A 14,477-nucleotide genomic window follows, 5' to 3' on the forward strand; every position below is an offset into this window, starting at 1 on the left:
GCACCTGCTGTCCCTGGATGTGGGCTGTGCTGGAAAGAGCCTTGACCTTGGGCAAGGTGCTCTCCACAGCTGAGGCAATTCCCACGCTGGAAGGCTGTCTGCAGACAGTGCTTCCAACAGCAGGGCCAACAATCCCTTCATGGAAGAGTCCATCCCCCACACCACACCCACATGTGTGTTAAATGAACAGCAGGTTTAGATCATGTCTCAGTCTCCAGGCTCAGTTGGGACAGTTCACGAGTATCACTTACTGGGGCTGTTATACACTGATCCTTGGAAACGGTCTGGGAGCCTTAATGCTGGGATTCATGGATTCGTTCATTCAACAAGCATTCATTGAGATTTACTGTGTGCCAGCCCTTGGGGCAGACACTTTACAAATGTTTTCTTATTTAATCCTCACAACTGTGAAGCTAGTATTAACTCAGATTATTCAGATGAGATCAAGTTATTAAGTAGCTTTAGCAGTCCAATGACACTTTGAAAAAACGATACTCACAATGGGACAAGTGCTATTGCTGCTGCCAAAGATTTTTCAGGCCAGAAAGGGTCTTGTCTCTGTTTTGTGTGCATGTGTGTATGAATGGGATGGTTTGCTCTCTGCTTCCAGCCAGAACATTTTCTCTGTCACAGACTTAAGTTGTGCCTCAGAGTGTCCTACTTCAATTCCTTCCTAGTAATGTTGCTGCCCAGAGGTGACAAAACTATAGGCTTTAAAAATGCCTGGCTGCAGCTACATAGCAAGCTACTGTTACCCAGAAGGAAGGTGGGCAAGCTCCTTCCCTAGGTAGTCAATGGAGAGACAATTCTTAATCCATAGTGTTTCTCTTTTCTTCTTTTTTGAGACAGGGTCTGGCTCTGTGGCCTGGGCTAGAGTACAGTGGCATCATTGTGGCTCACTGCAGCCTCAAACTCCTGGGCTCAAATGATCCTCCTGCCTCACCCTCCTGAGTAGCTGGGACTATAGGTGAGCACCACCATACCCAGCTCATTTTTTCTATTTTTAGTAGAAATGGGGATCTCACTCTTGCTCAGGCTGGTCTTGAACTCCTGACCTCAAGTAACCTTCCTGCTTCATCCTCCCAAAGGGCTAGAATTATAGGCGTGAGCCACCATACCCTGCCTCCCCAGTGTCCTTTAGTCATTGGATCATCAGGAAGTTATGAGAGGGTAAGTTCTTCCCTAATGTCTAAAATTTCCATATCTGCTGTGACCATTTTGGGACAATAACTTTGAAGAGACAAGAGATAGAGGTTACTGCTCCAAAAACTCTCAATACGCTATACCTGCCACTAACCTACTGGCTCTGTGGAAGGGGGAGAGGGCTGGAGAGAGAGTGCTGTCAGCTGCTGTTTTTCCATAGCCCTGACATCTTCCCATCCTTGGTCAATGAAGATTTTCGGCACACGCAGTGACCAACATGAAGGTTTTAATTTTCTCATTTAGATTCTAATCATAAAGAACTTGAAGGGAACAGGCGGGGGGAGAGTGCTTGAATGTCATGGAATAATTTCTGGATCTGACTACAGAGACATTCACTCAATATTCCTCACCCCTGCCCAACCAGACACACACACACACACACACACAATGCCTTCCCTCCTGGGCCCCCAGAACCTAATTTTTCACGTTTGGAAAACCCAGATGATTTTTGCCTGGGTCCATCTGGTTTTCCAAATAACCTGTCTTTTTGATAAATAACGTAAGTTAAATTAGACAAGACAAACAAAGAGAGGGTGGGCAGTTAGCTTTTTTCCTTCCCTCGGTCTCTGAGAAAGAGATGGGGACTGAAAAACCCAAACCATGACTCCCTCCCAACCCTGCCCCAGCACTTTTACCCCTTGGTCTAGGCCCAGAGATTCTCCACTCTGGAGCTGGGAGCCATCCCTACCTCTCGCCCACCAGCCGCCCCTACCTCTCACCCCTACCTCTCGCCCACCAGCCATGAAAAATACCACCGACCGCGGTTCTCTCTAAAATGAAGGGAAAGAACCCAGGCGTCCAGCCCCGCAGCTTCCTCTAGTCACCCTTGGGCTGTGGCTACTGCAAACCCCCCTTTTCCATTATGTATCCCACCACAGGGAAGAATGAGATCAATAAACTGAAAATGAAAAACCTTTAAGGTGAGAGAAGAGAGGACAGAAAGAGGATGGGAAGGATGTGGACAGTACAGACTGAGACAATACAACCGCTGGGGACAGAGAGATCTGACACCTTGGCCTCAAAAGGTAAAAATCTGAGGTGACACCAGCCATCCACAAAGCCACGCCTGTTTCTTCAGTTCACTGCGAGAATCCAGGCACACACGCAGGCCGTCATTCCCACCGCTGTGGTAAGTCCCAGCACACAGCTCGCCACCGTCAAGGGACTGTGGAGCTCTGTTGAGGCTTGGCCCCTCCTTCCTACTCAGCCAGAGCATGAGGAGGTATCAGGGCCACCCCTTCCTCAGCAGGGGGTCAGCCTGCATTAGTGCAGCCTCTTAAATATGCACAATCATTTCACGTTCATTTGTACCTTTGATTCTAACCATACCCTGTGAGCTAAACCAGGTCTTTTCACATGAGCCTCACTTTCCACTTGAGGAAAAAACAACTTACCCAAAGTCATCCCACTTATAAGTTGCACAAAGAGCAAGGACCCAAGGTCTCACATAGGAACCACCTCTATCCTATCCTACACTAGAAATCTCCTTTGTATGCTTCAAGCTTTTCACCATCAGCTCTTCCAGGCCTTCCATCACTTACTGCTCAAAAAATATTTATTGAATAATTCTATGTGCCAAGCATGACACTACCCAAAGCAAACTTTTTTTTTTTTTTTAACAAAACAGATATGGTCTCTGTTTTCACAGAGCTCACGGTCTAGTAGGGAAGGCAGACTTCAACAAACATTAAGGTAGCACACCACGATAAAAGACTCAAAAGAATAGGCAACTTTAACACAGGTGACCTAATTAAGAAAGGGGTGGCAATGGTCAAAAAAGGCATCTCTGAGGAAGTTAGCTTTAAGCTAACATCTTGAGAATTATATGTTAGTCAGGGAAAAAAGGAGGTTATGGGGAGGGTATTCCAGGAAAAGGGAGGGACACTTTAGAAGGTCCTAAGGCTGAGTTAGTGAGAAAAGAGTGGACAGGATGTTGGGGGCAGAGCTATATCACACAGTGCCTTCTAGGCTGTAAGGAGTTTGAACTTTATTCTGAGAGCAAAGGAAGACATTAAAAGGTTTTAAATAGGGGAGTGGCATCCTCCAAATTATATTTATACAAAGGTCACCCTCTGGCTGCTGTGCAGACTGGATGCAAGGGAAACAAAAACAAAAGCGGGGAGATCTACAAGGAGGCTACTAGAGTACCTGAGAAAGAAATTACAGAACTTTGGAGCAGGGCATCAGCCATAGAGCTACAAGAAGTGAGCTGATTCAAGATGCAGTTTGGCACTAGAAATAACAGTACTTGGAGATTGTCTGGTTAAGGGATTAAGGAAGGAGGTGTTAAGAATGCCCTTCAGGTTTCCAACAGGAGTGACTGGGTGGGTGGAGGTACCATTTACTAAAATGGGAAGAATACAGGAGGAAGAGCAGGTTTTTAGGGAAAGATAGAATTTTTAAAAATGTTAAGTTTGAAATGTTTGTGAGACAATGGCCTTTAATAAGTGGCCCATAAAATATGATGCAATTGTGATACTGGCAATTTCTTATGTTTGCAGAGTAGTACTTGACATGATACACTTTTTTTTTTCATGACTACAGCATTGTATTAGTTTTCTTTACTGTGTAACAAATGACCACACACGTGGTAGCTTAAAACAACATACAATTATTCTCTCACAGTTTCTTTGGATCCAGCTTGGTCTGTCTGTAGTCAAGATGTTGTCTGGGCTGTATTCTCAATTGGAGGCTTGACTGGGGAAGAATCTTCTTCCTAACTCAGGTTGTTAGCAGAATTCATTTCTTTGCAGTTGTAGGACTTCTTGCTGGCTGTCAGCTGGAGGCCACTCTCAGTATCTCAAGGCCACCTACAGTTCCTAGAGGCCACCTACAGTTGTCTGGTGGGCTTTTCCAACATGGCTACTTCATCAAGCCAGAAAGGAGAGTCTCTAGAGCAAGTATGCTAGAAGACAGAGTCACATAATGTAATATAATCACAGGAGTGACTTCTTATCACCTTTGCCATATTCTGTTGATTAGAATCAAGTAATAGATCCATCCATACTAAAGGAGATGGATTACATAAAGCATGAATACCAGGAGGTAGGATTCATGGGGGTCACCTTAGAGACTGTACCCATAAATAGTACCAAAGAAATATTTAAGTTGTCATCTTCTCTTATTTCTTTCATTTCATTCAGCCAGATAGACCTATTCTATTTTCTTTTTTTCTTTTAGCGTATTATGGGGGTACAAGTGTTAAGGTTACTTATATTGCCCATGCCCCCTTCCCCCCTTGACATGATACACTGACATACATTTTCCAACTTAACCTCACAGCAACCCCAAGATAGACTTGAATTAGTATCTTCATTTTAAAGATACAAAAAGAGAGCCGGGCGCGGTGGCTCACGCCTGTAATCCTAGCACTCTGGGAGGCTGAGGCGGGCGGATTGCTCGAGGTCAGGAGTTCGAAACCAGCCTGAGCAAGAGCGAGACCCCGTCTCTACTATAAATAGAAAGAAATTAATTGGCCAGCTAATATATATATAAAATTAGCCGGGCATGGTGGCGCATGCCTGTAGTCCCAGCTACTCGGGAGGCTGAGGCAGCAGGATTGCTTGAGCCCAGGAGTTTGAGGTTGCTGTGAGCTAGGCTGACGCCACGGCACTCACTCTAGCCTGGGCAACAAAGCGAGACTCTATCTCAAAAAAAAAAAAAAAAAAAAAAAAAGATACAAAAAGAGGCTCTGAAAGGTGATATTATTTATTCCAACTTTACTGGGCACCACTACATTCTAAACTGTGTACCAGGCCATGAGTAGAAAATAAAGATAGAAGATGCAATACTATCTCAAGGATCAGGTATCAAATAGTATCATGACAGGTGACAACATTCCTCCAAGAAATACTCTGCCCTATCCTTTAGTTATACAAGTCCCAGGACAGGAAGCCCCGAGTTATTAGACATAACTCTAGGAGATAAGAACCAAAAATTTCCACTAAAAAGTCTTCCAGCCTGACCATTACAAAATTCTCAAAGTGAGAAGTTTATGGACAATCAGGTGAGAAGATAAGGGATCCCACAGAGATCTGAGCACCTTGTCAGAGCTTTGGTGACTATAAGCTGATGCTTTATGGAGGAGACCCTAGTAGGGCTTATGCAACTGTGGACTGAATTAATGAGATCCCAGACTCACAAGCTCTCATTCCTCCAAATCTGTAATTTGCAAGCTAATGGAGCTAAGTCCTACTAGGAGCCATAGCAGCAGGCCTCCAGGCTCAGATGTCACTAAAACATAGCTGATGCTGATGGCTCAGTGCTTTGGGCAAAAGGCGTGCAGGTCAGGTCAAAACTCTCTTTTCAAACCTATTACCAAGGTCAAGGCTTAGCTTGCCTTATGGCAGCTATAGTGGCATGAGAAAAAGTGCCAGAGTTTAAGACTCTACTAACTTTTCTTTCTCCAAAGAGTGCTTTCTCCCTGGAGCCTCAGAAACCATTTATTCCCTATCTTTCTCAGGCACTAATTTTCTTGTCCTCAGTGGTCAATTCTAATCCTCTTCTCTATCTCTCCCCAAAAAAGGCATATGGGGAAGCAAGAGGAAAGAAATATCTAGCTCTCCTTCCCAGTGCTCTTTTGCCCAGCAAGAACTGCCCAGCCTTGGGCACTGTTTAGAGAGCTCAAGGAGAGAGGCAATAACTCTCACCTTGGACCCGCAGCTATAATGAAGTCCATGCAAAGACAGCTAAAGAGGAAGCACCAATCAAGGAGCTGCACCAACAGGTATATTTACATAAACCCTCCCCCTTACTTAACATTGAACCCAAACCACTTGGTAAGTTAATTTGATCCATTCATTGGGGCTGAGATGCCAGTGAAAGGAGAACCGCAGCAGCCTGTCCCTCTAGACCCAGAGGATTTCCCTTGGAGGGAGATACCCTGAAAATGAAATACTCCTCAACATTAGATAGGCACTGACCTAAGAATGGGCATTCAAGCTAGATTCCAAATCCTCCCTTCAAGGCATTGAGATTTATTGAAAAACAACATACATATTAAAACATTTTTATACATTTTCCCCATTACAATATTACAAATATACAAACATGAGTTCTGTCAAAGTCAGCAGAGTATTAGAAAAACCTGTAGAAAACCTATAATCTAAATTCATCAGTAAAATTGGTGTTCCCCATTTCCCAATACAAAACTGGCATAATACCATCCAAATCCCCAAGTCCATCTCCTGACACTGAACCCACAACATTCACAAACAGCGTTTTTTCCAAAACAGCACTGATGCTCAGTTCAGGGGCGGGGCGGGGTAGGAACTTGTCCAAAATTCTGAAAGCCTTGTGGTGTTCAGGGAAAATGGAGAATGATGGCAATTCTCAACATATTTTTATTAAAATCTGTGATGGTTTTCTCTCAAAATTAGTAATGAAATACTAAAATGTCCCTTAACTAGTCAGAACAATGTACCCACGCCAGGAAAATGCAATAAATAATGGTTATGTTTCTTCTTGCCAGACTGAGAAGGGAGGTCCTTGAGCAACAGTGTTTCGAATTGAGAATTTAGTCCCAGGAAAGGTCTCTCTACTCAACAAACTAACATGGACAAACACTGGGTGTGACCATTTATCTTCCTCTCCATGCTCCAGAAAATTAGGGCCAAGGTCTTTCTGACTTGTGTACCAGTTTAAGTCCTTATTAAGCAACAAAATTTAATTAGGAATTTGAGACTGCCTTGGAAGGAAGCATACAGGAAAATGGAGAGCAAGACTAATATAACAGCCCATCTGTTGGTTCCTAGGTCCTCCATATAAGAAGTCTCTCCTTCACTGGGTCCTGGTCACCAAGGTATGGATCTTATGGGTATGAAGGAGTCATTATGGTACTGACTTTAACTGTTTTCTGTAATCTTCTATAACGTAATACTTTTCCCTCGTCTTTCTCCAACCACCTTTGTCACAAGGAGATATCAATCCAGGAATGCTAGCATAAGATGTCAAATGTTTAATGGAGGAAGTGAAACTCCACCCAAGTATTCCATGAGTCGGTGTTGTAAACACTGCAGAATTATGATTAGTGACCAACCCAGGAAATAATACTAGGAAAGGAAAGATGTCCAGAGCTGTGCAGTAGAAAGAACTGGAATCCACAGTCTTAATGCATTGATTATGAAAGAAGGAGGGACCATCAACATGTCAGTTCCATCTTCCAATGCCAGAAATTTCTCAAAACAGTCTCAACTTAGATGCTGGCAGCCTTGATGGTGTTAGCTTTCCAAGAATTTGAAGATGCTTTGTTTCAATCTTGAAGTGCTTTCATCTGTTTTGGGGCGCTTAGGTGAAGAGGATGTCATTAAAGATGGACCCCTTCTTTTTACCTAGAGAACAGAGAGGAAGTCAGGGCCAGCTCAAGACCCACATATAAGTACTTACCTTCAATAAGGCCTTTTTTGTTTGTTTGTTTTTAAAAAGAAACAGAGCCCTCATCCCCACCCTGGTCACCCAGGCTGGAGTATAGTGGCCCAATCACAACTCACTGCAACCTCAAATTCCTGGGCTCAAATGATCCTCCTGCCTCCAGGCAGCCTCAGCCTCCAGCTTAGCTGGGACTATAGGCATGCACTACAACCACCATGCAGGGCTAATTTTTAAATTTTTTAAAGAGACAGGATTTCACTATGTTGCCCCGGCCGGTCTCAAACTCCCACAGTGCTGGGATTTCAGGCCTGAGTCACCACACTCAGCCCAATTAACTCTTAAGCAACTCAGAGTCAAATCATGGATGATTAACAACAGACAAAAAAAAAAACAGACTTTCCAGGCAAGTTTAAAAGCTAATTACTGGGTATAGCAATTCCCTTTTACCTTACTGGGGAGTGCAGGATTTCAACATTGCAGCACAAGCTGTTAAGCCAAAATTTTTGTTTTTAAATTAAAATAAATAAATAAATTCTGGTTTGGGAAGCCATCAAATTAGTTCTTACATTTCCTACCTGAGGTTTAGATGATTCCTTTGCCACCTCAGTCTTAACAGGAGAAAGTGTATGAAAGACAAAATTTCTTGAATTTCGGGGAGCAGAGGGGTTGAGGTCAGAAAGGGCAGCCAGTTTCTGAAGCACAGCTTTGGGTTGGTTTAGCAGTGAGCCTGTCTTGAGCTGAGGAAAAGAGTCATCTGGTATCAAATCCCAAGTGCCATGAAAAGAATGAAAAAACCTTCCCTCTCTGCCTCCCCCCTAGGTATTGAGGGGCCATATTCCTATCCTCCTCAAGTAGAAAGGAAATAGCAGCCTCCTTATTTCCATTTCCTGTAGCCACCTCTCTCCTCTAATGACAGCAACTATTCCCTTAGCTTGACCTGGGCCTTTATAACCCGCAGACCATAACATCATATTAACTAGGTCCCCAACCAACCTGATGAGCACTTCCCGGTCTAATGGCTTCAAAAGGGTTTCTGAGTAAAGACTCTGATTCCTGAGTAACCACAGGGCGACTGGCTGGAAAGAAAAGATAGGAGGCCTGTTACTGGTAAGGCCAGTTAGAAATACTTTGAAATCTAAAAAAACTAAGAAACCTTGTATAACTAAACCAATAAGCTAAAGCCATAGGAACTCTGATTATTTTTTAATGGTAACTTTGGAACTACAGCAAGTGGCTCTGAGAAAACAGACAACTAAGTTGAACTTATTAATTAATCATTAACAGTAATGGTTTAAGAAAAAACAAAAGTAGTAAGTGCATGGAATAGTGTTTTAGAGCTTAATTTCTGGATTTAAATATTCCTAGGTTCAAATCACAGCTCTAACACTTAGGTATATGATCCTGGGCAACTAAACAGAGAAGCCAGAATTCACTACTCTGAGCCTTAGAACATAAAGCAAAACCAGCTACATATACTCACAAGTACAACCTCTACTGCCCAATAATCTAAGATCCAAGTATACTGTCTCTCCCTATCTCTGTGAGGCCTTTTTAAGACAGTATTAGACATAAGCTTCTGACCAAGCTACAACAGTCCCTGAAGGTTAGAGTCACCTCCAAGGCTCTAGCACTGACGATCCAGGGGGTTAGCCCCTGAGAAGAAACAAGAGCTTACCATTCTTCTGCAGTGCTTTGGCTGTAACTTTTTTGGCTAGCATCATAAACTGACTGTCTTCCCCAATTTCTTCTTCTTCAGCTGTAATTTTCCCCTGCTGTGCCTGAAAATAAAAACCACACAGCATTAACAGAAAAGTCTATAGCCTTCCTGAATAGTTAGCATTAGCCTAGGTGGTGAAACTAGGGTACCTGGGATATCATTTCTTTTCCTTTTTGCAACCTTTCCTCCTTTGGACAAGTACCCAAAAATTGATTTTGGAAAAACAAACATAAAGAGAATTGCCCATGCTAATCTTCTCAAAGTACAAAAGAAAACTCAAGGATTAAAAGTGACACCAATATGTTGCCTAAGATTTTGAAACTGTCATGACAAGCCAAGTGACTGGGTCCTCTCTTTCTCTTTTCTTGCAGACTTCCTACCTGGTCCCGAAGCCACTGCTCTCGTTCAATTCGTTCCTTCCTCCATCTGGCTTCTGTCTCATCAAGCTGTTCTTCGATCTGATCATCATCAGAATCTCTGTGGAACAAATCCATCTGGGAAGCGTCATCTAAAGCAAAGAGTTAAGGCTATCAGCATTCTGCAGTCCTCACAGGAGTGTGTGCTTGGACAGACACAGAATAAACACTTATCATTTACTATATATTAATATAAACTTTTCCCATCCACTAAAAGAAAACAATGGTTACAGTTAGGTCCTCCACATAGCCTGTTACAGTTCTGAATTACATTTGCCACCTCAAACTAGAGAAACATGTACACTCTGTTTGCTTCTAAAGGCAACAGCCAGGATACCTATGTTTTTCCATCGGAATTTCCTCATTCGCCCAGGACCATCGCTGTGCAGATCCCCATCAGCAAGGTACCGCTCTTGGTATAAACGTAACTGTCGCTTATCGTCATCCAACATGGTTTTCCTACAACAGGATAAATAAGGTGTTTAAAACCAGGACCATTCTGACTTGTTATAGGGCCTGCCTTAAGATGTACCCTATTACATAGAAGGGCCTGTTGGGATACTGACATATGTATTTTCTTGATTTGACTCTGTAATTCCTCATCGGAAGGAAGTACTTCATCAATTACGTCCTCTTCATATTCATCAATCTCTTCCCCATCGTACTCATCTTCACTTCCCACATCACTTCCTGACACCTCTGCCTCATCCTCCAAGTATTTCTTCAATCTCCTACAAAGCAATTTTGAAGATTAGAAAATGCAACAATGAATATACATAGAGAATATGGAGGCAACGAGAAAAGTAGAACACAGGGCCACCTCTAATAACAATAATATGCTTAAATTTAGAATACATTATGATAATATTTAAAGTAAGTTTTTTGGAACAGATGGCAGTCCCCTATTATAGTGGTTGGACTTAATGATTTTTCAACTTTACAATGGTGTGAAAGCAATACACATTGAGTATGTTCTTCAATTTATGATGGGCTTATATCCAGATAAGTTGAATGTGTATTTTCAACTTATGATGGCTTGATTGGGATGCAGTCCTGTTGTAAGTTGAGAAGCATCTTTATTTAAAAGTTGATCACTTGGCTGGATGAGGTAGCTCGTGCCTATAACCCTAACACTTTGGGAGGCCACTACCTTAGAAAAATCTATGGATGATCTAAAGCTGTATGAGAGTTAATTTGACAGGTAACAAATTAGAACCGAAAGTGGATCCTAATACAGGGTGTCCCAAAAGTCGCCATACATAGGGAAAATGGGAAATTCTAATTAAATGTACCTTTATTTACAAAATATTCATAACAAAATGTTTCCTTTGTATGGAGACTTTTGGGACACCTGTACAATGGAATGATGGGATAAAAGCAACAATATAAATCTCATAGGGATCAATATGATGTCCTATATGTAGATTCCAAATCATTCACATGCAATATAATATTGAATACCTATTAGAATTGTCTTTATGAAACTTTAACATAAGAAAATGTTTATGGATATGCTAAGTAGGAAAAAAGCAAGATGCAAAATTATATATACAAAAGAGATTGTATAAATCAAAACTTTATAAAATATATGCATAGAAAAGGTTAAAGGGAAATAACCACCATCAACACTTTCACATGTATCCTGGATGGTAGACATGGACAGCTTTTATTTATATCTTTTAGCATTCTTTTAAATATTCTAAAATAAATGTTTTATTTTCATGATCAGAACAAAAAATATTAAAAAAATAAAGTGGGTCATTTGCCCAAGACAAGGATGAGGAAAACCTGGAATGACAGCAATTCCCTGGAAAAAAGACCCAGGGAATCTTAGTTTCCTACTAGATCCTCAGGGTCTAGAGTGACTTAGTTCTTATGATCTTTGGTTACATTATAAGTAGTATGCATCCGGTACAAGGGAGTAGTCAGACCCTATCTGAGGATAAAGAGAATATCCAAGACATGAGAAGACTGGAAGCAATGTCACTAGAAATGTCACTAGTTGTGGAGGGAACTACATGTGTTTAGTACAGAAGTCATTTAAGGAAGACATGAGCATCTCTGAATATTCAAGAGATGTCATGTGGAAGAGGGATTTTGTTTGTTCTGTGTTAACCACAAAAAGCAAAAATAGAGCCATCACATTTAGGTAAAAAAGGTGATAAGCTACAACTCAACTGTTACTGGAACTTTCCAGCAGTTGAAAGAATGGACGTAACACCTACATTTGCCTTTTCAACCTCTCAGATTGCTTTAGGAGTTCTTCTTCATCATCTTCTTCATGGTCTTCCAGTCCTAGATCTTCATTCCCAGAGTCACTGTGTTCATCCTGCAAAATTATAGTATCATATCCAGAGTTAAGCAGAATAAAATGTGTCTACAACTAAAACAGGATTTATAAACTTCTGCCCAAACACCTCATTCTAGGAAATTGCTACTGATAAGATGCCAAACTTGGAATTCTCAAAAACTCAGGGGGAATAAAAAACAACCTGAAGGCAACAATGCAGTTATTACTTTTTTCCCTTCATACTCACCTCATCACTATCAAACTCATTATCATTTGGAACAAGCCGAAAGTCTCCAAATTCCTCCTCTTCACCTTCTTCCCTAAAAGGCAAATCAGTGAATCAATAAATAAGTTGTTGCAAACTACAAGTAGTCAGCCAAGTTAAGAGTTTTGTTTTGTTTTTTTTGAGACAGGGTCTTGCTTTGTCCTCTAGGCTAGAGTGCAGTGGTGTCATCATAGCTCACTGCAACCTCAAACTCCTGGGCTCAAGTGATCTGGCCTCAGTCTCCTGAGTAGCTGGGACTACAGGCATATACCACCACGCCCGGCTAAGTTTTCTATTTTTAGTAGAGATAGGGTCTTGCTCTTGCTAAGGCTGGTCTGGAACTCTTGGCCTCAATCAATCCTCCTGCCTCTACCTTTTAAAGTGCTAGGATTACAAGGGTGAGCCACTATGCCCAGCAAGAATTTAAAATATTTTATTAGCACCACTTTATTTTATTTAGCACCAAAATATTTTATTAGCACCAAAAATATTTAAAATATTTTATTAGCACCAATTTCTTCAAGAAACAGGAAATAAGATATCTTTTTTTTTTTGAGACAGAGTCTTACTTTGTTGCCCAGGCTAGAGTGAGTGCCATGGCATCAGCCTAGCTCACAGCAACCTCAAACTCCTGGGCTCAAGTGATCCTACTGCCTCAGCCTCCCAAGTAGCTGGGACTACAGGCATGTGCCACCAGGCCCAGCTAATTTTTTCTATATATATTAGTTGGCCAATTAATTTCTTTCTATTTATAGTAGAGACGGGGTCTTGCTCTTGCTCAGGCTGGTTTCAAACTCCTGACCTCAAGCAATCCGTCCGCCTTGGTCTCCCAGAGTGCTAGGATTACAAGTGTGAGCCACCGCACACCCGGCCAAGATATCTTACCCTTAAAAAAATTTCAATTGTGGTAAAATACACATAACATAAAATTTACCATTTTAACCATCTGTAGGTACACAGTTCAGTAGTGTTAAGTACATTTACATTGTTGTACGAGCAATCTCCAAAACTCTTTTCATCTTGCAAAATTGAAACTCTATACCCATTAAACAATCTGCATCCTCCCCTATCCCCACTCCCAGGCAACCACCATTTTACTTTCTATCTCTATGAGTTTGACTACTCTAAGTACCTCATATAAGTGGATTCATACACTATTTGTTTTTTTGTGACTGGCTTATTTCTCTTAGTGTAATGTCCTCAAGTTTCATCCATGTTGTAGCATGTGTCAGAATATCCCTTTTAAGGCTAAATATTCCACTGTATGTATATACTACATTTTGTTTATTCATTCATCTGTCAATGAACACTTGGGTTGGTTGCTTCCACGTTTTGAGTATTGTGAATAATGCTGCTTTGAACATGGATGTACAAATATCTGTTCAAGTCCCTGCTTTTACTCTTTGGTATATATACTAAAAAGTGGAATTGCTGGATCATATGGCAATTAATTTAATTTAATTTTTGAGGAATCATCATATCATCTTCCCTAGTGGTGGCACCATTTTACATTATCACCAACAATACACAAGGTTTCCAATTCCTCCACATTGTAACATTTGTTTTATTTTTTTGATAATAGTCATCCTAATGGGTGTTGTTTTGATTTGCATTTCCCTATTACTGAAGTTAAGCATCTTGCATGTGTTTATTCTTGCCTTTTTTTATCCTGTTCTCCTCAAAACTATTACTGTGCAAATATGAGACTCAAATCCACCACAAGAATCTCAGACAAGACATGCAGCCCTCTACATGATCAGTTATCGCTAAGCCCAGAGAACATGATTCCACGATTTTATTAAAAGGCTGGGTCTTCCTACGTTTCCACCAATCTCTGAGACTCACCTGTCTGTTGGGAAAGAGCCTGAACAAAGAGCAAGTGCTTCTTCCATTGGATCATCCAGGCTGCTCTCCTTCTCCTGCTTATTTAACTCTGATAGAGCCGGGGTGAAGGCATCTACATCACAACAAAGAAAAGATCTGTCACCAAGGAATGACAGCTTTATCCTCTTTTCCCAGCCATGTAAAGACATGCCACCTCAATACAGTTCTAAGATAAGTTTGTCAAAAAGAGCTCACCATCGATTTATTCAACAAATCCTTACTTGGTGCTTACTGTGTGCCAAACACCAGGGATATAGTAGTGAACAAAACAGATCCCAGCTCTCACTGAACTTACATTCTAGCAGGTGTGTGTGTGTGGGGGGGGAATAAGTT

At 41.5% G+C, this 14,477-nt stretch overlaps 2 protein-coding genes across 3 annotated transcripts in view; both read right to left on the reverse strand.

Moving 5' to 3' along the window:
- Window positions 1–14,477, reverse strand: part of PSMB2 (proteasome 20S subunit beta 2) — a 195,437-nt gene that overhangs the window by 113,439 nt on the left and 67,521 nt on the right. The window lies entirely within an intron of this gene.
- CLSPN (claspin) overlaps window positions 6,069–14,477 on the reverse strand; it is a 31,408-nt gene continuing 22,999 nt past the window's right edge. Inside the window, exons 16-25 of one of the 2 annotated variants that reach the window (XM_075996543.1) lie at window positions 14,106–14,217; window positions 12,243–12,315; window positions 11,931–12,034; window positions 10,272–10,436; window positions 10,043–10,164; window positions 9,670–9,797; window positions 9,248–9,350; window positions 8,566–8,648; window positions 8,148–8,309; window positions 6,069–7,532 (exon numbers count right to left, since the gene is read on the reverse strand). In XM_075996543.1, the coding sequence (XP_075852658.1) occupies window positions 7,422–7,532; window positions 8,148–8,309; window positions 8,566–8,648; window positions 9,248–9,350; window positions 9,670–9,797; window positions 10,043–10,164; window positions 10,272–10,436; window positions 11,931–12,034; window positions 12,243–12,315; window positions 14,106–14,217 (1,163 nt within the window). In that variant the 3' untranslated portion in view covers window positions 6,069–7,421. The remainder of the gene's footprint in view (window positions 7,533–8,147; window positions 8,310–8,565; window positions 8,649–9,247; window positions 9,351–9,669; window positions 9,798–10,042; window positions 10,165–10,271; window positions 10,437–11,930; window positions 12,035–12,242; window positions 12,316–14,105; window positions 14,218–14,477) is intronic. The other variant, XM_012765241.2, reaches the window with a different exon arrangement.

Source organism: Microcebus murinus, chromosome 2 (genome assembly GCF_040939455.1).
Source record: "Microcebus murinus isolate Inina chromosome 2, M.murinus_Inina_mat1.0, whole genome shotgun sequence".
Taxonomy (NCBI): Eukaryota; Metazoa; Chordata; class Mammalia; order Primates; family Cheirogaleidae; genus Microcebus; species Microcebus murinus.